The sequence below is a fragment of the Anopheles bellator genome, chromosome 2 (genome assembly GCF_943735745.2).
Source record: "Anopheles bellator chromosome 2, idAnoBellAS_SP24_06.2, whole genome shotgun sequence".
NCBI classification, from domain to species: Eukaryota; Metazoa; Arthropoda; class Insecta; order Diptera; family Culicidae; genus Anopheles; species Anopheles bellator.
Window position 1 is genome coordinate 51,999,657 of NC_071286.1, and position 24,339 is coordinate 52,023,995.

At 42.4% G+C, this 24,339-nt stretch overlaps 2 protein-coding genes across 3 annotated transcripts; one reads left to right on the forward strand and one right to left on the reverse strand.

The window, feature by feature from the left end:
- The first annotated feature begins 6 nt into the window (after nt 1–6).
- On the forward strand, nt 7–8,541 carry LOC131209724 (BUB3-interacting and GLEBS motif-containing protein ZNF207). 2 transcript variants are annotated; one of them, XM_058202854.1, is made up of 6 exons: nt 7–76; nt 361–674; nt 742–1,442; nt 2,720–2,887; nt 3,217–3,358; nt 8,371–8,541. In XM_058202854.1, exons 1-6 carry the CDS (start codon nt 36–38, stop codon nt 8,463–8,465), a joined length of 1,461 nt encoding a protein of 486 aa, XP_058058837.1. In that variant the 5' UTR covers nt 7–35; the 3' UTR covers nt 8,466–8,541. The 2 variants fall into 2 exon arrangements, with proteins under 2 accessions (XP_058058837.1, XP_058058838.1); XM_058202855.1 differs by lacking the exon at nt 2,720–2,887.
- A 5,789-nt stretch (nt 8,542–14,330) lies between these two features.
- On the reverse strand, nt 14,331–18,288 carry LOC131211545 (protein yellow). Its single transcript, XM_058205048.1, has 2 exons — nt 17,794–18,288; nt 14,331–15,982 (listed from the first exon to the last, which is right to left on the reverse strand). The coding sequence occupies exons 1-2, from the start codon at nt 18,116–18,118 to the stop codon at nt 14,853–14,855; spliced, it is 1,455 nt and encodes a 484-aa protein (XP_058061031.1). The 5' UTR covers nt 18,119–18,288; the 3' UTR covers nt 14,331–14,852.
- Nucleotides 18,289–24,339: the final 6,051 nt, after the last annotated feature.

Here is a 24,339-nt window from a genome sequence, read left to right on the forward strand (position 1 = left end):
TATCTAGTCAAGCTTTCTGCAACCGGTTCGAAACAATGGGACGAAAGAAGAAGAAGGCGTCGAAGCCCTGGTGCTGGTATCCTTTTACAAATGCTTTACCATGTATTACAACCCCATGTTCCGCCATTTCAACGTCACATAATCGATAAACGTGTTGAGTTTGTTTGACCATCAATTTAAATGAATTAACTGGCTGAATTTTCACAAAGCAAAATACCCAAAGGGCCCGATAACTCTCGCGCGGATGTTGATTATGTAACGTTTGTTTGGCGCTTCCATCGACCCCTTGGCCGCATAGTGTGTGTATGATACTTTTCCTTAGCGGAACTGCGCGAAAATCGTGCCTTTCTCGTGCCACAGGTACTGCAATCGGGAGTTTGACGACGAAAAAATCCTGGTCCAGCATCAGAAGGCGAAACACTTCAAATGCCACATTTGCCACAAAAAGCTGTATACGGGACCCGGTCTCTCCATACACTGTATGCAGGTGCATAAGGAATCGATCGACAAAGTGCCCAACTCCCTGCCGAATCGGTCAAACATAGTGATTGAAATCTACGGCATGGAAGGTATACCGTCGGAGGATATCCGAGAGCACGAGAAGCAGAAGAATGGTAATCGGTCGGAATCGGAAGAGGAAGAACCGGCACACAAGAAGGTGAAACAGCAGGATGGTAAGCGCGAGAATTGGTCAATATGTTGGTTTCCTTTCTTCAACTGTGGGTCATGTTTTCTTACCAGCATCGCTAGCGCAGGGTATGATCATGCAAAATATGATGCCTCCACACCTGCAGGCAGCCTACGGCATGAATCCGATGATGGGCGCAATGGGTGGCATGAACCCGTATATGGTACCACCTGGCATGCAGATGATGCCAGCAATGATGGCCGCTGGCAACAGACCACTGTTTCCGTCGGCTGCGGTTAGCACCGCCACGGTTCCAACCTCCTCGAAACCGACGTTCCCTGCGTACAGCTCTGCCACGATCAGTGCGCCTCCGACTACTAACAGTGCTATTTCAGCGGCCGCTGCTGCTAACAGTAGTAATGCGAATAATGGACTCGCCGGGGACTCGGGCAAGGCGGCTTCATCTGTGATATCTCACGCGGGCTCGGGAACGTCGAAAATCGTACACCCTCCAGAGGATGTCAGCCTGGAAGAGATCCGTGCTCGAAAGCCGCAGTATCAGAGTCAAGTTCAGAAAGCCATTCAACAGTTGTTGCAGCAGAAGCAGCAGGAAAAGCAGCAGGCACAAGTAGCAGCGGCCGTAGCCGCAGCTCAGCAGCAGCTTCAGGCCGCCCAGGCTATAAAACACCAACAAGCACAGCAGCAACATCAGCACATGGTTCAGTTTTCGTCAGCCGCAGCGACCGCCGCAATTGTTTCGCAAACGCAAACAACGGCCACAATGAAGGATAGCCGCATGATGTCACCGCATGAAGTAAGTGTCACTCTTTACACAATTGCTTTCGTCTTTCTTGTACTCGGCTAATGTTGTTCACTACCCCAGTTATGGCAAACTTCCCTGTCTTACTTTTCCTGAGTAGAGCGTTTCATGAGTGTTGAGAAAGTGTGTAAATTTTGCCTTTCATTCTTCCATTGAACCCCGCTTCATGCATTCGAAGCGGGCAACGTAGAGATATCTGTATGAGCTCCGTCCGTATGAATCCTCGTCTTTAAAGCGCTAACCAAGGGCCTTGGGGATATCGTTCACTAGTAATGTAGGTTCACATAATAAGCTGGTTGAATGGTGCAATAACATTCGATTGTTTAGATTTACGTTTTTGAAATAATTCCGTATTAATTATTAAACCACCGTTTAACCCTATTCTATCCAGCACACAACAGCTTTTGTTATCTTGTGCTATGGTCTACACTAAATTAGTTTCCGGGACCGTGCGAATGTTGTGTTTTGTCCTGTTTAAACTTGGTCTCGGTTTTGATCAATAATGAAAAAGATTTACATTGTTTCAGGATGCTAGGTGGCTTTTGTATACTCCGTATCTCCGTTTTCATGCATGGGTGTTGGCGATAATTGATATGCAACTTGCTTCTTTTCAATGCAATACGTATTTATTTGGAAAAATATCTCTCTTTGACTCACTTTTTATGCGACACGAGTAAGTTTCTCGTACTACCGTAGTTACACGTTTTCAAAAAGTTTGTAGTTCTCATGAAATAAACTAATCGATTTATTTTATAAATTTAAGAATTTCCATTATAAGCTGACCATTCTGCGTCGCTCCATTCTTAACGTTCAAGAAAAAAAAAACAATTTAAATTACATTACAACAGATGGTTTTATTTGTTAGTAATGCAAATTTTCTTTTATGGACCTCAGATATCTGGCACCTCCTCAAAAAAAGCAAAAATGGTATTGGTAAACTTTACTAGTATTTTTAGCAGTACTAGTACTAGTATATTTAGCAAAAAGTGGCTCTCGGATTTTCGGTTGTATTTACGAACGACGAACAAGAAGTAAAGAATCAATATTATGATCAACAATATTATGATTCGTTTTATCGATCTTCGTTCTACATACGTCTCTCAACACTCAGCTTATCGAAAAACGAACTCTGTATAGGAACGTGTGTTTGAGTGTTAAACTCTTCATGTTCGCTCATCACTTTCCCTCTTATTTTAATTTGTCACACACTGGGTATGCTTTATTGAAACAATTTATGCTAAAACCATTTGGATATTTTGTGCGCATTCCAGCAAGCAGCCGTGATTGCGCATGCCGCACAGGCTGCCGCGGCGAATCACCATAAGCAAATCGAGGAGTTGAATCGTGCAGCAATGATTCAACGGTTTCAAGCAGCGAATGCTGCCGCGGCCAATGCCGCAGCTGCAGCAAATGTCAGACCCGGAGTGCAACTTGGAATGGTTAGTTTATTTGTAGTGTTTAACTGTAAAGTAACACCATTTTGTATGAAAGTGGTAAACATGTATGTACTAAGGTTGCGATTTAATATGCATAGATTTAAATAATTAACTTGATCATTAGTTTAAAACGAATCTTTAATTTAGTATAGTGATACCTATGGTTGCAACAAAATTTCTTTTCAGTTCAGGTGGGTACAATAAGGTTTTGTTTAATTTCTGTAAATTTGTGTAGATGCTTTTAGATGACATTTATGCAAGGATGTAAATAATTTTATACTGCTGTCTTATAGCAACTTTTATTGAACGCGGTCTTTGCTTTTGTTTTGTAGGTCCCGGTATCTCTTGGAGGTCCCGTTCCGTTAATGTCTCCCATGATGCGTCAGGGATTAGCTCTTGCACCGCCGGGAACTGCTGCGCTATTAGGAGGAAACATGTTACGTCCTGGTCCTCCTCAAATGGGTATTGGTCCAGGTAGGTACAATCAATGCTATCGAAAGTGAACGTTTATGCTACTGACACGGTAGCTTCACAATTGTTTCTGTGCTGTGCTATGGGAAGCGCAAGGTCTAGTAAACAGATCAATGAATGAAAGCGTAATATTTGTGTCAAAAAATATTTCAAAATTTTAAATTAGAAAAAATAATGTTTAAATTAGTTGATAAAAGGACAAATGGCTAGAAGAACAGTGTCACTTACATATGCTGTACAGTTGGAAAATACCGTAAATATGAAAAACAATATTTGCAACAACAAAAAAACAAAAAAAGGATTCCAAATTTCCTAAAACCATTATTTTATAGTTCTTGCATTTCGCTCCTCATTTTTATTTCACTTAGAAAATAGACATAGTGCAGTATTTCATTAACAAAGCTTGCGTTTACAGACAATCATACCCCTACGTATGATGAAAATTCAACATAAATTCATAAATGTCAGAGCATGTCATGGATTTTGTAATGTAAAACGCCAAGAATACATGAGGATTGGTTTGAGATGCTTCTTCTCAATTCTTTGTCGGTGTCAGTAAAAAGCTTATCCGAATGCTCCACAAAATTTAGTGACTGGGATCGGAATTGTTGTGGCTAAACTTAATATATATCAGTAACTACAGCATCCAGCTGTTTTCTGTTGAAATCTTGATGTGGAATGACATAAGAGGAACTGAGAATCGAATATCTGTATTATTTCAACAGTACGAATTTACGAAATAAAGAATCTATTGGCGGCGTATTCTCTTCAGAAAGAATTTGTAGTTGTATTTTCGATATGATTCTTCTATAAAACGAAATATAGACCATATTTTATTCGATTATGTCCAATATAACACGACCGATTCGACATAACTACTATGAGAAGAATTGAACAATTCGCATTTGCATGTATTTTTCCAAAGAAATTCTATTCTTTGATATTTTTAGGGACACATGTTTCGTTGCGAAATATGTATGCAAAATTAGTTTGGAGTATTGTTATTAACCTACTAGGTGGTTACACTTATTCTAACCTTCCTCTTACCAGGAACAACGATGAACTGTACAGACTTTGTCAATACAGATTTTTATCTCTTACTTACTTTTTAGTAACGAAGAAGCTTTTGATCGAATAAAATCGAATTTTTTGAATAGTATATGTCAAAGTGTGTGTGGAAAAATATTAAAAGAGGTATTTTTGAAGCAACAAGATTAATTTTTTAACGTATCGTATGTTTCTAGAAATAAATGAAAGTATTTATACGTAATTGAGAATTGTAATTGCGAGAAATATTTACCTGTTATCAAACTGAAACCATATCGCACATGATTAAAGTACGAAAATACTCATTTGCGTTTTACGTTACAGAATCCACATGCAAGAAAAGTAAAAAGACATTTTTATTGCAACCATTACCAAAATGACAGTTTTTGGTCATTTTGTTGCTAAACACAATCCAGTATTAACGCAGGTCCTTCACTTATTGATGTTCATCACAAATAAATGCCTTCTCACGTCCGACTAGCGAACATGGTTTTCAATTTATATTTATATACATATTTTGAATCAATATCTCCCTTTCTTCATAAATAGCATGTAATATCACCATTATTTTATTGATCTTTATTTTTCGTTTGCTTGATGGTACTGATGTATTTCGACTGTGGTTTGTCCACGGCTCAATACTGGAACCAAGAGGCCAATTAAGGGTTTGTCGCAATAAGATAGATCTTTTACAAACATTACAATAACTATTAAAAGGACAATTTAGATACTACCAGTCTCTAGTATAATGAAACAATATAGAAATGGAAAACGTATTGTCTATGATATTATCCACTGGCAAAAGTGTAATATCCTATGTGCTGCGATTTTTCTGCGGTCTTACATAAAAGAAAATGTATCTCTAACTTTATATTTTGCTTAACATTAACAAACGATATCATATTGTGTTGATTGGTGTCATCTCCTTCTGCTATCTTATTATATCCCGTGTTTTCTACAGTGCAATGACGTCTCACAAATTCGAGTACATCGCACACGAGATTTCCTCGTGCGCAAACTGTGTCCGCCCAAGGTATAATAGCGAGGCACACACCTTATGCTCACATAGAAAATAATATTTATTCTTTACACACTAATGTTAGTTATTTTTCGTTGTCATTGCCAAGTTATTAAACTTGTTTTTCATCCTGTGTCTATATCCAGTTTGATTCTTGTTTTAAAATTGGCTGTTGTTTCTGATTCGAGTGTTTTACAAATACTGATTGCATTAAATATGATACTGATTTTGAGCCGGCTCTTTGGTTGTTGTTTTGCACTGTTTGCAACTATTTTAAATACAATAATGTTAAGCTTCAGCATCGTTAACTGCTACCATTACCTTTTGGTTTATATTGGTTCTATTTCTATACCTACTCCAGTGATAGAAATTGACAATATCTAGCGAAATCATCCGAGTCAAAAAGTACAAGATTTAAAAAGTGTTGTTTTCTTCAAGAGATTAAAATTGGCAAGCTCAGCAAACCAAAATCAATCAAGAAGAGTGAAACCTAAAGTTGTCCACCAAAATCATGATGAGCGTTGCCGGTGGTAAACGAGATAAAATGTTTAATAGTACTACATTTTTGTTGTTGTAATACACTGACTAGTGGAGCGGTACAACAAAAATAGTAGTTATGTATTTAACGCATCAACATCAAATTGTTATGATACAATTTGATTATAAATCGTTATTTACATGAGGCTTGCGACATGTTTCGTTCACATGCTACTTCTATGTTTGCCTCGTTTTGCTTGAATCGCTTTTATTATTTTTACCTCACGGTGAGTATTTAATCATTATTAGTATACTTATTTACATTCATCACCAACAAAGAAACAAATCTGTGTGCGTTCAGTAAAAAATGTTTTTATCTATTGTATATAACTGTGTGTATTGCTTTTGGTTTGGGAGGTTTATTTATCGTTGCATTAGTCTGTTTGCCCCTCCATTACGTACTTCTTTTGCGTGTAATAAATATTTGTATGTGAGTATCGACTAATTTTCAATGTACTTGCATGCTATAACTTACATGTAATATGTTTCTTTTTTCTTTAATTTTCAATTCAATCTTTCAAAGCAGATATATCATTAAATATATTAGCAAGAGTTGGTTTGCATAATATAACGATTATGTACGATCGGTAAGAGGTACTGCTGAGCAGCAATAGTTTCATATTCAATATGGTGTTAGTAAAACCTTTCGAAAAATGTTTATGTGTTCAATTTAGTAGAGTTAGAGAAACAGAAACGGTGTCAATTCCTGAGGCGAAATGTTATTATTATTCTTAATTGGCTCATCATGACATAGATTGAATGTCACAAAAAGTGATTATTTAGTATGTATTTTGTATTGTAGTGAATAACAATAACAATTTTGCACTCCGAGTCGACACCAGAATATGCACAAAAATAACAATGGTGGCCGGAACATTTTATTTTCATTTGTAATAAAAGTCTTCCCTATTTCATACAAGCTAGTTTGCTAAGCAGTGTGTGTTGCATGTTGCCAATTTTCGGTTAGGTCATTTTGCCAAAACAGAGTATTCGTACCGTAAATGCAAACAATAACAAAATAAAATTGTAATAATTTGATACTCTGATGGTAACAGTATCGGATATTGCTTGTTAGCAGCGTTGGTTTTGATGAAAGATCATCCACAGTGCCGATTCCTGTTGTTGTCTTTTTTCTTTTGCAGGATTCCAATGCAGTACAATCGAGAATTGAGAATAGTATGAAAAATGAAATGAATATTATAAAGGGATGGATGATAGTTTCATACCTGTACCACACTTCCCCGTGTCTAAGATAAGCCTATAAACAATATTATTAACATCACTTCAATGTGTTTTCTACCCTCCGGTAATACCAGCGTGTATGTGTGTGTGTGTGTGCGTGTGAATGTTTTAGCTCATGATCTTTTCATAATCAAATGTGACAGCTCATTAACAGTAAATTACCTTGTGTCGTTATTGGTTTTGTGAATTTTTACGCTTGCCTAAACGAAGGCGTGAGGTAGTTAACTGTAGATGAAAGAAAGTCTACTATTGATTACTATAACGTTTCTTCTTGTAGTATAGTATAGTATGTATGACCACACCCCGTCTTACTAATTTTCAAGCTTTCAGTACATATTACCGTCACTGGAATGTGTGTTTCTTCGTAGTGTTTCAAATCCTGTGTAGTGTACGATCTAATGGTCTTTATTTTTAATTTTTATAGTTAATGTTCTAGTAGTTTTCAATATGTCTCTGTCTGAAACTTATGTATGTAGTTTACGATACTTTTGGCAATAACTCGATATGTCCGAAATTGAAGTCTTATGTTACGTGTAACCTTTGCTCTGCACTACTGTAGATTTATGGATTAAGACATAGAAATACTTTGATTATTACTAGTAACAGAAACGAAAAAGCTTGTCCACAAGTGTATATACACGGGTAGCTGTTTTCCACTTCAAATTTTATATTTCATGCGCAGTTGTTCGTGGGGCGATTTCCAGATTTCAAGAGAGTGTTCGAACCAGCATAATTATTGACATTTTAAACTGATACGTAAAAAGGTCATGGTTTTTATCTATTGCTTCATGTTATTGCTACACGATGTTGCTGTTATGGGAAATAGTTTGGATTATCGCCCTGTTTTATTTTTGGTTTTAACCATTTATAAATTACTGCTTCGATTTTTTCAATTATTCTTGTAACTATTGTTAATACTACTTCTATTATTACTACCTCCTTATACACTACTTGATACTACTATTGCTACTATCATTACAATCACAATCACCACCATCACCATTAGCAGCGTCGTTTTGGTTCGGAATAAATATAAAAAAGAATGATACCCCCCGGAAATGAAATAATATAGTTATTACGTTGATGGCAAAAATACTTGCAGTGCACCGTTTCTAATACTCCTATCTGTTTGCGTATTTACTTCTTCCCGTTGTTTTTCTACATCGTGTAGGTGGCTTAATTACGCAAATCCCAACCGTACCAGGAATGGGCGTAGTATTCCCTGGAGCCCCGATGCTACCGATGATGCCGCCACGGTACCGGTGATCGCTTCAGCCATCGCTAGTACCGCACATTGCTATAACATCGCAGCGTCCTCGCTTAGCGGCTGCATCATCGTCCCCGTTGCTACCATTGTTACAACGACTTCCATTATCAATAATCTATAATTAAGTGTGAACTTGTCCAAATATGTGTGGAGTCTTTTGCTAGTTTCTATAACGTGTAACAATCGGTGGCAAACTTCTTGCAGGCATGGTTCGCAGCAAGTAACATCAATCATTGCATACAAGCAACACTTGCCTACGTGAAACGCTGAAATTGGCGAATGTAAGTAAACAACAATCGTTCATATTAAAAAGCGAGTATCCCCACTTGCCCTAAGATTGCCGTACTTATATAACAATCTCTCTCTAATGCACAAAATAGTGTAACCATCGGCGTTAGGATTGCTGCAGTTATTGTCATCGGTATCTTGGGCTTGAAACAAGAACAGGACGACGATTCTATTACCACGCGTCATCCACCGTCCAAGGAACGCGGTATGTGGTTTTAAATTAACTCAATGGGAAAGAATAATTTTTGAGCTCCTTACGAATATTAACCGTAAATTTAAAAACAAATTTTACCAAAATGTTAGTGGGCAAGGTAAGAGAGTCGCTACTAGAAATACAGTAGGAAAAGGTAGTAAAACAATATGTAAAAATAGTTTGCAGAATATGTTGAAATGCTCAATTTAATTCAATGCAAGATAATTGAAAAATTTGTTGAATATTTTTCCAAAACTTAAGCACTATTACAAAACTGTGTAGGGCTGGTGAAGGAATAGAAGGGACGAAGGAATGTCGAAGCACATTGCAAACGTTTCAAGTTGGGTTGAAAACTATTCGCACCGAGCATTGCTAGGGATAAGGCACACAAGGTCATCTGAAATCGTTGTTTTATTGTTTATAACTATAACTGCAATGCAGGAAACATACTTCATAATTCGAACAATGCCCGTGAAAGTACAAACAAGTCTATCGTTACTGGTAACGTCGCATACAACAATTTATGCGTGTATTTATGGCTTGTGTAGAATTCGTTCGTATTTTTTATTTTTCTAGAATCATTTTTATTTTTCGTACAAAATGAACCTCATGTAATGGTTATTTCGTATACTTCAACCGCTCAATCCGATCTTTCTACTACAGGTAGTATTTGCCAATAGCTCTACTAACGGGGAACAGCACAATATGTGACTTGTTGTATTTAGCCTAGAATTGACTAGCAATAATAACCTGTAGTGCCTAATAGCATCATCGTCATCTCATACTCTTGGTTCTTATCAATTTGAACCAAAGTTGAAATGTTTGTGTCTATAGTTTTGTCTTAAAATTCAGTTTATTGGACCGAAAAGTGATTTTGAATAGTTACGACCAGCATTTTAAATATCCGTTCGTTTGTTAAGTGCAACAGAACAGTTAGAATCAGTCTTACGTTACCTTCATTACTGCTTCTGGAACGCGGCCAAAATCATACCGTAAAATGCCTACATACGTTACATATGAGAGCACACCCTACACTTGTTTAACTTGCGTGTACAGCATTTGGGGTTGCAAGATAAGATAGAACACCACCTACTTACATATTTCCTATTTACTGTTCTGAGGTTGTACCTAGTACGCTAGAGTACTCAATCAGGTTTTTTTCCGAAAAGTAAGGTGCTGCTTTAATATGCATATTGTGTTGCTGTCCCAATTTTCTATACAAACATTTGGTTCAAGTTTACAAACTATTTTTCCGAAAGTGGTACTATTGAATTAGCAAACTTCAGTGAGGTTAGAATAATTTTCAATTGTTCTACAGCAAAGCAAGTGAGTTGTCAAGAATGCCGGTGTTCCTACAGTAGTAATGGTTGTTATCATTTCGCAATAGCTTGTGACAAATTCTGAGTTTGATTTACAATGTATTTACGTCAGTTGAGCAAACTACGATTCAACCAGCAGTTTAGCAGGATTAGAGCACATCGATTGTAATGGTTTTCGACGGACACACTTGGTAGACAAAAATATGTTTTACAGTTGTAGTTGTCAATGTAAGCACTTTACAATTACGTTGCATGCTACTGTTATTTTTGAATTATGAAATGTTTAGCGATATTTTTCGTGTTTCGAAGATACTACTAATTAGTAATCTTATCATACAATTACGCAATGCTGATCGATGATTTGTTCGTTATGTGCAATGATATGCTCTCTTCGTAAACTCGATCACTGTCGATGAAAAACCCAACAGGTTGGGCTAATTTTGTTTAACTTCATATTTATTCGTAAAATTATATTATTTCGCCTATTTTTTAATTTTTCCAAGCTTTTTGTGGTGTGTATTACGTTTTCCTTCTCGTAACACGTTTATCATGCAATGTCACCGAGATAAATACCCTTTGTCCAGCGTGGCGTAGTGAGTCTCCTCGAGAACACATGGTTGTCCAATTTGCTTCAACTCATCATCGTTCCATAGCGTGCCTGTGATTTTCATCCTCGCATAGGCCATGCACACTGCTCCTCTGGTATGAATGTTATGCTGGATAGCTAAGTATAAGCGTGGCTCAATTGACCTACCGCACAAAAATGATACTGTTCCTAATTGCTCAGCCCTTCCAAAGTTTGCTTCAATATTTACAGTGCTCGACCACAGCGCGGTATCTCGGTATCGGCTGGCAGAATATGTCGGCATCACTTTCAAGTGCACTACTCCACGATAGCAACAAAAGCAAAAAAGCCGTACGTACTAGAGGAAGCCGTATGTTAGTAACTAGACATAGGATTGTGACTGGGTCCCCGAACTGTGAGCCCGTTTTCGGGTTCTCGTTGATTCTTTTTAAGTTTGTGCTTCCTTCTGCGCTATCTTTCTCTATCTCTACACTCATTTATGTAATTATCATCCTTTGCAAACTGCTCGCGAATTCGGATCTGAACAGGTGATTAGTGTTCGATGAGACATTGGCTACACAGTACAGTCGGTCAGTCGTTGATGATCGATGTATTTGCAAATGTTCAAAATCGAAGCTAATCACAAAGTTGATGTTGGATGGACACCGCTCTGTTCCCACCCAGTATGAAAAGGTGATCAAGTTTGGCAATCTGGCCAGCGTTCGCCGGTAAGTGCGCGGGTTGGCGACACTGGTCAAACTATATCCGCCTTTTCTCAAGCGGATTGACTGTGACCGGGTGTCACATCAATTTTGTTGAGTGGAAAGTCCCTTGCCATTGCAGCGTGCCGAAACAATGAGCCACCGAGCGAGTGGTTCTTGTCGGTCTGGTTGGCAGGCGAAATTGAAATTTCAATTTCACAGCTCTTACTAATATCCCGTTTCTTAGTTATATTAATATTGGGAATACGGTTGACGGTGACATGTTTACGTTTGGTGTGGTAAAGTTTTTCGTTATCATAGCTGGAGATAGTAAAAAGCTTTTTTTACTGACTGCGACAAACTCGTGTCTGGAATGATGAATAATGAACAGCACAATCAGTGTTTTCGTTGATTTTACTGTAATATTTTCTTCGCGATTTGTTATCTCTTATTTTTTGTTCTTTTTCACGTGTCTCACATTTCTGCGATGTTTTCAACTGTTCTCGACTTTCGCAAATATTATTCCTTTCATGACCTCAGTTAGGCCATATTTAGTTGCACTGAAAACATATTTTTTTACACAAGTTCATTATTTTATCGTCTGGCGTGAAAAGTTTTCGTTTCGGTTGGTTTTTTTCTTTATATTCTTCGCAGTAGCTATGAGCTTTTAATCGATTGATTGGTAATGTTGTCGGTACTCGTGATGGTTTGTTTCTATGAATTCTCAATACCAATTGGAGCTGTTGGACTTTCCATCCCCTGTTCAGTGCCGGAAATTGGAAACGTGCATTATGCGTATTCCCATTTTTAGTTCTCCCGAACACTTCACTGTAACTGTTATGTCTTTAATTTCTTATTACCCCCTTCCTATCTGTATCTGTTTGTCACTTTTTATTTTATGAGGGCAAAATAACATGAAATTTGTACGTTTTAATGTTGATTCTGTTACGAATCACCAGTGATTTTCAAAACATTTCTATAACTCTGTCATAAGTCTACTTATTTCATTTTCCCAAATCACTTTCCCCATTTGTACGCTGCTGAAACATCAAGTTGTGTTGGTTCAACCAGGTGTGTTGTGGTCGTATGGTTTTTTTTGCCTCACTTTACTTTGCATCATGCACATAATATAAGAGCAATAGAGACTAACTAGACCGCTTACGTGCGATGTTTTTTATTTCAATGGAGGTGTTGTTCATTTGCCCTGCCCGAGAGGCAAAAGATGGAGCGAATTCCGTTCTTTGATAATTTTTAGTTTGTTACGCTCATCGTTTCATTCGTTGCAAGCACACTTTTTCTGATATTAATCCTAAAATCGTGGTCATTCGCGTCATGCTTGTCTAACAACAACTCTTATGGTCCTGTGGTACAGTTTTTTACATCGTATTTTGTAAAATTTCAAATCGAACAGTACGATTATGCAACTTTTAACAGGCAAAAAATTCAAACCTTACAATCGTAGAATAAATAACTTTTTTCTGTTCGTTTTTTGTTCGGATTGCTTCATATAAAGTGTATGCGGTTAGTAAATGTTTAGTTGCCCTTAACTCCCAAGAATCGTAAGTCACCTATGTATAGCTTTTTCGTAAAACAATGTGAATCATACAGGCAATGGTTGTAGAATCCCTACGTAAAATATGTAACTTGTAGCTTAAACAATGGCTTCTATCAATAATGAAAGCAAATTGGTCCGCGTTCTGCACGTGCACTGTACAAAGGCCGTTTGGTGTATCGATATCGGTGACTCCCGGTATCGGTTTTGTATCGGTGCCTGCAAAACTAATTCACGTCCATTCAGTGGTTACTTGCTGGTGAATAGTGTTGAAAAGCAATCGACGAAGGAAAATGGAAGAAAAATGTACGCGACTGTAGAAAAGCATACAACACAAGAACATTAAAACGATAAGCAACTAAAAGTGTGAAAAGCAATTTTTAACGTAAGTTTTCCAGTGTTTATTTTCTAGTTTCGGTAGCAAGTGTAGTCAAGCAACAAGGTTGTATATATAGCGACTATGTATAGCTTATATGCATAACAGCATATATATACAGCAAGCGAGATGTATCATGTAAGGCAAGACATTTTACCATCATAATGTTTCATATGTTAATAAAACACGAAAAGTGAAAAAACAGCTCCTTTCTATCGTCATATCGTGTTACCCCGTTCCCACCTCATAAGAGCGAATGTTTATGAGGACACACTGCACGATGAATAAATGTATCGTCTTAGTAAAAGCTTAGTGACAACAGTTTTTCTATTCTGTCCGAAGATGTGTCAATCTCGGACCGAGACTCTAGCAGAGCGATGCATTAATCAAAGTACATGTGTTGAATAAATTAAACAACACGTACATTTCGTTCCTTTTCCCATCGTATGACAACTTATAGATTTCTATATCTTATAAATTTTTCCTTTGAAAAAAAAAACAAATATCGATGTAAGACCATATGCACCTAGTTAAGAGGGTTTATGTGTTACTCTACATTAACAGTGACGAACAGGAAGTTAAAAAAATAAAAATACGAAATAAATTACAGCAATCTTGCAATATCATTGAAAGTGGTAATATTCGAAAGATAATATGTTATGTTATATGATTCTGAAAGTGTTTGGCATTTAGACCTTGTTCGAAAGTGAACCGTAAGTGAAGACCTTGACGCAAAAGTGCAAACAAAGAACCACGAATCGCTCAAAATGTACATTACTTACCTATCGACAACGATGTTAAACAACATCCCAGTGCAACACGCTTCTAAACGATGTTCCTTTTTTTTCAAACATTTCTTTCTTAGCTTTATTTTGGTACGCTGACTAACAATTAACAATTATGACACAACTGCTCACAGACCATTGTTGGACAGGCTTCAACGGTTATGGCCTCGGGTTTGCGATAGTCGGTTTTGTGCTATGATAGTTGGTGCCAATATGTGCAGCATAATTTAGGAAATGCGATGCGCGAGATGAGTGATACTACGGAACGCACGCAAGGCGCGGTGATGAAAGTGTAAGGCAAAAAGTTTGGAACACATAAATTATACACATTATGTACTACAGAAATCAACGGGGGTGATTCGGGACGGTTCAAAGATAATTATGCTACTGGAACGCTTACGCTGCAGTGCCACCGACACGCAGACATTGACTTCCCTTCACGTTTGCCGAGGTACCGGTTGATGGATACGTCACTTTCCTTGACAAATGCTTCCTGCCATTTTCTTGCGGTTGTGTGCAATACTGATAAAAATTCAACGATAAAACATTAACATGACGACGACACTGCGTTTACGGGTTTCTCCATGATTATGGCCTAACTCTTCGTTCAGAGAAAGAAACGAACGGTGGCACAGACAACGAGCAGTATACTCATGATTCCGGCGGACTGAACGGTAGGCGCCGCATTGGAACCACCCTTCGGTGCCACCTTCGGGGCCACGGTAGATGGCCGCAGGATGTCACCCAAGTTGGTGATGATGTCCGGCAGTGGCTTAATGTTCGTGTCGCATGCCGTATTTTGGATGGCATCCTTAACCGTAGCGGTGAGGATGCGGAAGTTCGTATCGTTTCGGTTGAGCGACTCGTACATGTACTGATGCAGCCGATCGGACAGCACCCACAGGCGGCTTTCGTCGTCCACCTTGACGTCGTTGGGAAATACCATGTCGACGGTGCTCATGTAGACGCGACCGAGCGACTTGATCGTATACGCCCGGTTCGAGGTTTTCCAGCACGTTATGGCGTTCAGGTTCGGTAGGGCGTAGAAGATGACGCCGGTTTTCTGATCGAGAAAGGCGACCCCAGCCTGCCCGTTGGGACCGCGCGATCCGAGCACCTTGAACTCGTGGTAGTTGCTCGCGTCCAGCGCGGCGCTGCGATTGCGCAGTACCTTCGTCGAGACGGCGAACTCGTTCAGTGAGCTAAGCGGATGGAAGAACAGCGTTGCGTAGCCGTCGGGTTGCGGTTTCGAGAGCGCAATTCCGAACAACCCATCGTCCCACTGGAAGTTGATGCCGGTGATGTTGTAGTTGCCCGCCAGCGGATCCGGGTGGAAGAAGTGATGCTTGACGCGCCACGATTCCTGCTGCTTCCAGGAGTAAACCACCAGCCCGGGATTGCCGAGATCGGCCGCGTACGCGAAAGTGTCCTCGCACACCGCATCCTCGACGGCGATATTTGCGTAGAACGAGTTTTCTTTAATGTGCTCCGCTGGGAACGCGTACCGCCGGAGCAGATTGTCGTTGTTCAGATCGTACACCAGCAGCGACGTTGGGGCGGTGACCGTTGTGTTTGTCAGCAGCTCCTCCACACCGGTGTCCAGCACCCAGAGCCGACCACAGCGGTCAGCGCGTATCCGAAATGGCGACACTATTTCCGGTGCGTCGGCTTCACTTATTCGCCGATGAGCCGACCAGTTCGGATAAGGATGTAACTTCGGAGATTGTGTAGTGGTTTCTGAAAAACGGAACGAGAACATCATGTATACACCACTAACTATTGATAGTGTTGATTGCATGTAGCTTACAGCGCTTAAATATTTTACCCTCGTGCTTGAGAACAAGACATAGCTTCCCAGATAGACTGAGCCTTGAACTTAACCCTGGTCACAAGACAACCGCGAAAAAGAACTAAACCTTCTGTTCCGCAAATGGTGCAGCAGTAGCAGTGCCGAGCTAACCGCTAAATTGGAGGCTGTGCAAGAGCCAGCCGTTGGATTCGTTCGGCATCAGCCCCCCTGACCCTGGCCATTTCTCGTTTCTGGTATATTCTCACGCAGCGAACGATCACTATGCGGTCGAACCCGTAGCTAAACCCGGCTGGCGAATTATTAGCGAAGGTTTTAAGGGTACCCCGGGGTAACTACAGCCCCCCCTGTGAACTGAAGGTGAAGGGCTTTGGCGGTAGCACAACACAAAGGGTTTCCCTTATATTTTATTTTAATTAAAACTTTGCGGTCATGTTGGTGGCGTTACTCACAGCGCATAATCGAGCGACTGGACTGTCACTAGCAATCCTTTTCGCGGACACCGCATCGCAAGAGCGAGAATGTAACGGTTTTTCATATCTGACATAGAAGGAATATGTAGCTATCGAACTAGCTAAACGATTTTTGGTTTGTCGGCCAACGTTTGTGAGCGACGCGTTCGATCGTTTTTGCGGCACACAAGGTCAGTGAGGGAATCGATCGTTCACCGACGGTCAATTACAGCTCCGCAGGCAACGAACCCGTCGTGGGGGGGGTGGGGGAGGTTTGACTGAAATATTTCTTGCAACGATAAGCACTCAAGTTGCCGGACTTATTACAATCTCGGCACTGGAAGTAAAACTCAAAACCGGAATATGTCATGAACCATCGTCGATATCGGCTGAAACTTGGGACATTATTAGACGGGGATTTCCTATTTGATAGCCCTCTCAGGAAGCCGCCGGCACGCATCACGAACATGAGTCATGCTACGTTTGGTGATCCACGTAACATTTGGTTCCAAAGGTCAACGTGTAAGGTATCCGATTAGGTGCATCTGAACAGCTGCGGTGCGTTTACGGAGCTACTTGTTTTGCAGTGTTACGAACTCATGTTCATCCGTCAACGAAGAGCTCGCTTATCCGTCGAAGGCTGTTTGGTGGGTTGGACATTTGGACTTTGACCGCGGTCCGCATACTTAAAACAAGTGGCCCATGCTTGATAGGACGCTCTAGTTGTTAACATCTAGAGTGAAGGTATGTGGGTTACACCCGTCAATGCTTTATTACAGTTTGCTGCACCCGTCCTAACCGAGACCGCACCAACGTGCGCAACGTGGTGCAGCGCAGAAGCCAAGCCCTGTAGAACGTTGGTGCATCGGCCCTCTATTGGGGTAGCCTTGTCTCTGCCACGCGCCGACAAATGTTCACGGATGTGGCCACAATGGGCGCGTGCTACCGAGATGGTGGGGCGTGTGAATTTGATCGAAAGATAATCGATCGTGCCCGTCGATTGGGCTTCCTCGTTTCATGATCACGGTCACGGACGTTCGGCAAATGCAAAATGCACCCACATTCTTGAACCCGTCGCTGGGTCGCTGAATTGCGGTGTGGACGGTGGTCTTAGACACTTCTGAGCCCACTTGTCCTCCGATACGTCAATTACGGTTCAATTGTGCGTGTTAAACTGCCTGCCCCCCTTAGCAGGCTTAAGTAGCAGCTCCGATTTTCCCCTGGCTCAATGAGCCACAAACGGGTCTTGTTTTACTGCAAATTGGAAGGGATATAGACTGCAGACCTACCGTTGAGATTAATGTAGCCCAGTGACGCCGGTATGCCATCCTTCCAGCGCGGAAGCGTCAGAAAGAGCCGCTTTTTGTAGACCTCCAGCCCGACCGGTATCACGTGCTCCGGGATGTAGCGCCGCGTGGCGAGCGCCTCCTGTCGTTCGGCGTCGTTAGAAAACTCAAAATCTATTTCGCTCCACTGATACGCGACGCGCAGATTGTCGTTGGCCCGGGTTGGCCGCGGCAGAAGGGCCAGCATCAACGCGCAGCAACCGGCTGCGGCCAGGAGCACCGATCGGGGCCGGTTTGGCCGCAGCATTACGCACGACACACCACGCATCACCACGGTCTCGCACGGTTACAGGTTCGTAAACGGTCCCACTTGGTGAAGTTCACTTCACGAAGATCACACGCTGCACGGTGTCGTAGATTTGAAGGTTATTGATCGTTCCTTTTTTTTTTACCGTAGGCTGCAGTTGGGGCGCACGACAATCTCTTCTCGTTAGTCACTTGAAGGTTTTTCCACCCAGGCGGCCCAGGGGCTTCCCAACGTTGGTCGCGGATGTTGGTCCGTCGTCGTTACAACCTGTGAGTCTCGAGCGACCCGTGCAGCCCAACTGACAACTTCGCTATGTCCGGGGCTTCGATTTAACACCGGCTTAGAACACACTTTCGGACGTACTCTGTCGTTCACTCGCGCCGCTCGTCGTCGCCGCCATTCGGCGTCCACGTGCCTAGTGCAACTGGGAGTAGCGCGAACTGGGCGCCCGCACCCCCTAGATAGCTTCTCTGTCTCGCTCTCTCTGCCCCGATCGCTGGCGCGCAGGCCAACCTTCAGCGCCTTTCTGGTACGCGGTTACTCCAAGCCCACCACTGTTGCCGCCGCGGGTTGTTCGTTCACTTTGTGCCACTCGTCGCACAATCGTGTTCTTTGCCGCGCTTCGTACCCATGCTGCCTGGTGCTGCTGCTGCTGCTGCTGCTGCTGCGAACCTGGATGATAGTGAGAGGCGACACACAAGAAGAAAAGGACAACGTCTATAAATTAACAATACACGCACACGGCGGCGTCGTAAGGTGAGCAACTCTTTTTTGTGGTTCGTTAGGCCGGCGGCTTTTTTGTTGTTGTCTATTGGTCTCTCTTTCAAGCAAGCGCAGAGTTGCCAGATTGCCAGAAGCGCCACGTTTTTGTTGGTTCCCCCCAAACTCGAGAGAGAGAGCTTTTCGCGCTCGCAGGTTGGTGGTGGTTGGTGGTCATCGGCGGGCGTTTAAGTCAATTCCCAGCCAGGCCGACCAGGCCAAGCTTTTTGTTCTGTCAATATTTGCCCATCAAAGACCTGTTTCGGTTGTTCCGTTGAAGGATGTCGATGACGCGATCGATACTTTCGGTGACGAGCTGCGCGAAGACTGCGTGTGTTGTGCCGTGAATAAATTGGATGTTGTCACTTGGAACGTTCAGGAGACTCATCCAAGGATTTCGGTGTCGGATCGGATTTGGCAGAGGTGCATTTCGCATTTGGCCTGTGTTGGCCCTGCCTGGTACGGTCATTCGTTTTGGCATGAATAAAAAAGAAATCAACACCGCCAACGGGGTGTGTTTCACAAGGGTTGGTTCCATTTTGTTGTTTGCTATTATTAACATATGCAAGGCTAGGGGGTTTATTTGAATTTCTCGAAGTTCGCGGGAGTTTTTGGCTAAGCAAATGAGCACTGGGTAAATAACTATGGACACTTGCCACGGTCGAAATCCCACATTGTTGTGTCATGCACTGTTTGATCGATAAAATTCTTGATAGATTCTTCCGTAGGAGTATTAATTTCACGGTTTGATTTATCAACGCATGGATGGCGCCTTGGTGTGAGAACTGTATCTAATAAAACTGTAATTAGTCATACCTAAATAAGCTGCTATTATGTGCAGCGGTAGCAGAGTTGCGGAGATTCCGCCTGGGGAAGGTTTAATGGTTGAACAGTCTTCGTGCGGCGTGTGTTATGAGTCATCGAAACTGACTCAATTTTAATAGATTCAATCAGCTGTGTGCATGACGCCCAACTTCAGCTAGTCGGCGATAGGCAGCGTGGGGCCAGCAAAGCTATGTTAAGGTTTCACTTATTCTTATTACCGAACCGAATTAAGCGCCAACCAACGTTAGTTGATGCACTGTCGGGTTCGAACTAACGGCTTCCCCAAAGCTACAGGCTTATAACGGGTATGGACAACAAAAATCTGGTTCTATAAAAGAAATTGTGTAGTAGAAACTCATTTGACTTTTCTTTTCATTTACAGCAGCGCTTTGTTAGATTACGATCGTTATGATGTCTAAAATAACAATTTGGCAAATTTGTGTTTTTGAATTTTTTGTTTGTAGGTAAGAAATGTTGCGTAAACAATAACCGATAAGCATTTCGAATAGTGGTATACCACGAAGTTTAATAAGTTTTGAGCTTCAATATCAGAAAGCCGTTCTACTAGTATCGACGTGTCATAGTATTTTTACAATGGACAAAATCATATATTGTGCAGTGGTTGAATTTTTCTTTTTGAAAGATTTAAAAGCAAAGCAAATTTATGAACAAATGTTGAAAGTATATAAGGACTCTTCGCCTTCAATTAATACAGTAAAAAGATTGGTTACTGGATTTAATCGTAGTTGTACAAGCCTTGAAGACGATCCAGGTCAAGAACATCCAAAAACAGTAGCAACACCTGAAATCGTAGGAAAAATATAGGATCGTATTGACAAATCGTCGACTGACTAAAAGAGATTAAGTAGAAGCCCTAGCTTATTTAGTAGAAGTCTAGAAGCATAAGTTTTTTGGGGGGAGAAAAGAATTTTGATGAGGTCATAACAGCTGCGGATGCGCATTTTGAAGCCCTTCCAAATTATCACTTCAGGGATGGAGTTCATAAATTGGAATCTCGTTGGAACAAGTGTATTGTTGTTTAGGAAGACCATACTGAATAACTAAGTGTATTTCAAACCATAAAATAGTGTTTTTCTTATCGAAGCTCAAAACGTATTGAACGACCCAGTATAATGCAACAAAACATTCTGCTGTGTGTGGCAAGGCTTTAGGCATGCCCCGAGAGCAATCCGAACGATCCGAACGATCAATCTAAAAGTCTAGGACAGTGTAGGACGCTCGAATGCATGACTTGCATTCTAGGATAGTGCAGACAAACGACGTCCAGCAGCAGAAAGGCATGCCGAGCGGCGATCGTTACCGATACGCCCTCGGTAGGTTGATCAACCAGCGGGCGATCGCGGGCACGGGCTCCGTTTCTGAAGCCTTGAAGGCTGGTCTCAATTTGATTGGCAAAAAAACGCAACACCCATGCACAGCGCTTGGGCAGCTTCTTTCTTCAGCCGCTTTGACGAGAAGCCGCAAAGCGAAACTTACATTCCCAATCGAGCGATAGTTAGCCTGTGGCACTCGCGAATGCGCGTAAATTAGAATTCATAGCAGGGTGCAACAATGCGTGACACAATTGAACCGTAAACGTCAGCTGAGCGGGTTCCAGGCGTGTTGGTGTTGTAGTAGCGTTCGGGTTCACCGCAGTGATAAGTGCCACGCACTGGCCGGATGATTTCGGTTCACGATCCACCAGATCCTAGCTCTCTAGCTCGTGGGGCTCAGACCACTCAGACATGCCGCAGTTTTGGGCAGTCTTAGATGGCCGCGTGTGAACGGTGTGTGCGGCAGAGAAAGGGACACGACACAGCAAGAGAGAGAGAGAGAGAGAAAGAAGGCAAAACGAGAACGAAAGAGAGGGCCAGAAACGTTGTGGGACAAAAAATCAAGTGGCCCATGGCTGGCTGGTGGTATGGCCGGCGGCGGCGGCGGCGGCAAAATCTAGCCAAACAGGAGAAACAGGTTTTTTCGCTCGCCGGGGTGTCCCACCCGTAGGTGGGGGGAACCCTTGATGGCAGTGAGATGCCGATGCCCAAGCTTGTATGGGTGGAATTAGCTTCGAAATTTATGCTGCATCCACCGCGGACACTTCGAGTTGGTCTCTTGCATTCAAACAGGTACGCCGCCGCCGATTGCGATGCGATCCGTGCGATCTGAAACGGATAGGGTAACAGTGGAAACTGCTGTTCTACGTTTACAACCATCAGCAACTGTAGACAATGGAGACAACAATCGCAACGGGGCTGAGGGCCGCTTTATTCGTCCACAGCCCAGAGCGCCACGTTGACGATGGATCGTCACCATCAGCCGATCGTTCCATTTCACTTTACCTAGCGCGCTACTTATGTTGAGTCTATGCTACTAACTACGCTGACCAATTGTCCAATTGGCGTGTCAAGTCAAACAATGAGCATGTGTGAACTAGCTTGTCACGACTACGTTGGTGGGTATGTGGGGCGTGAATTAAATACAAATCCGAACCACCCTCGTGGGTACCTATGAAGGTCTTCACTAACCCCCTCCGAACAGGTGAAGCTCGTAAAACGCACCCGCTGCGCATGTCAACGCGCATGTAAATCTGAGACACAGTGCAGTAGAGACAAAACGCCCGTAGAGTACCCGTCCGGACAAGGCCGACCGTGCCGCCCCGTGGCCGAGTTCGGTCCGTCATAATGTGCGGGAGATTTCACTTTCTATTTCGCAGCGCCTGCAGCAGCCCATCTCGCAACTACCGGCCGGGTAAGAAACATCACTCGCTTCCCGCGGCCACTGCCGCTCATCATCATGCGCTCACTACATTTTCACCCCAAATTATCCAGTTCCGCCCGGGCTCTGTGGGATTGCCAAAAAAGAGTGTACCGCATCCGGTACGGCACAACGTCCAACGCGTAACGGTACATGTGTCGAGCGCGTGCAGGCCATTCACACCGCGCTCTTCATGCGCGCTTTGCATAGCGCCGATGGCGGCCATTGTTGACCCCGCTGGATGGCGTGGCGATCGCGGAGTTCGTTGCACCGAGTTCGAGTTAGGCAAATGAGAGTTTGAGCTGCTGTGAGATGATGCTGCCGGGAACGCACTGGATCAACACACGGCTGGGTATGTAAGGATATACTACACTGGAACACACGGGATGTAAAACAAGTTTCGATGGTCACCAAAACGGGGGGGCCACCTTACACACTGAAGCTCAGCTTCTGATCAGATCACTAATCAGTCGCCCGGGATTTGTTTGTATTAGTACTCACAAAATTGGAACCGGTACGCGGATTAGAAATTCAATTCCGAGTTCAACGGCAATCGCGTTCTTGAACACTCGCGTCTCGCGTGCCGCACGCCACACGCGTGATGCTGCTGCTGCTGCTGTGGGCGGCACTGTGGGCTCTCTCGAAACGTGGCGATCCGTTCCCACTGAACGCGAAACAACAAATGACGTCGGGCCGGAATGGAAAGTATTTACTGTCCATTGAGTGAAAAACCGACCGGTAACCCGATCGTGTCGACAGCGCGGCCGACGGCGATCGTGTGGTGGATCGGTCTTTTTTTTTTTCTCCTCTCTATCAGCATCTCGTTTCGTGTTCTCCGACGTTTCACTCTACCCACGTCGCAGTTTGACGTTACCTTAAGGCGCCGGCACTGGAACGGTGAAGTGTTCGACGCGACAGAGTGTCCTTCGGCCGTTAATAGCCCTAGGTGTCGGGGTTTGGGTACCTGTGCCAACTTTTTCGGTGGAACACAAGTTCCACCCGCGAATGGTGAACGTATGTGGATGCACCAATTCAATTGTTGGCCACTGTTGCCAACCACCGCACTGGTGTGGGCCGGACCAGCAGCCGACGAGTAATCCCGTTTTCAAAACAAATTACAATGGCAGCGCGAAAAACCCTACGAACTACATAAAACGAAAAACCAGTTTCGGTACAATGTCTCATAATCAGGTGGTCGTCCTCCAATAATGATGAGCCCCTTTTTTATACTCTGTGCTTTTTCCCGCTTCCTCATGCACCGCTTGGAAGATACGCCTTTTTATACATATTACTTGTAATTTGGGCGATGGCGAAGAAAGAAACCTTTTATTAATCCGTAAAAAAGGATGACTGTTACACTGTGCAAAGGTCTTCTTGGTGTCATTACCTTATCGTCGACGAAGATTTACTTTTATTTTTTATTTTTTTAAAAGCAAACTTATTACCACTTTGAGAATGGGTGCTAGTTGAGCAATGAGCAAGTCCACGTAACAGAATATAAGTTTGGGTAGAAAGAAATCCATTATATTATCAGTGATCAGGCTTTAGTGATCGATGTCTGGTGAAGATTCAACTTTATGCTCGTTTTAAAGCTTACACTTCACATTTCACAAAATGCCTTAACTGTTTTTTGTTTGTGCCATTCATTTGTGAGTTACAGAGTGGAAGTCAACTAAGAGAAAATTTGGCCCAATTTACAGTTTATCCTTGTCAAAGGCGAAAATTCAAGCTAGGTTGCTAAAATTGTGCATGGTGATTATGGTGCCGATACTCTAACAGTTAGTTTCAGGCAAATTTTGGTTTTGTCGATCCGTTTCCCCTATTTTTTATGTTAAAGATGCACCTCACCTCACAGGCAGACCCGTTGTCGAAAATGTCGATAAAATAATAACAATGCGAAAATA

Bases quoted from the DNA above. Each gene is read 5' to 3' on its own strand.
- LOC131209724 (XM_058202854.1), top strand. From the start codon at position 36: ATGGGACGAAAGAAGAAGAAGGCGTCGAAGCCCTGGTGCTG. The intron at 77-360 runs GTATCCTTTTAC...CTCGTGCCACAG, and splicing joins GCGTCGAAGCCCTGGTGCTG to GTACTGCAATCGGGAGTTTG. The intron at 1,443-2,719 runs GTAAGTGTCACT...TGCGCATTCCAG, and splicing joins GCATGATGTCACCGCATGAA to CAAGCAGCCGTGATTGCGCA.
- LOC131211545 (XM_058205048.1), bottom strand. From the start codon at position 18,118: ATGCGTGGTGTGTCGTGCGTAATGCTGCGGCCAAACCGGCCCCGATCG. The intron at 15,983-17,793 runs GTAGGTCTGCAG...TCCGTTTTTCAG, and splicing joins GGGCTACATTAATCTCAACG to AAACCACTACACAATCTCCG.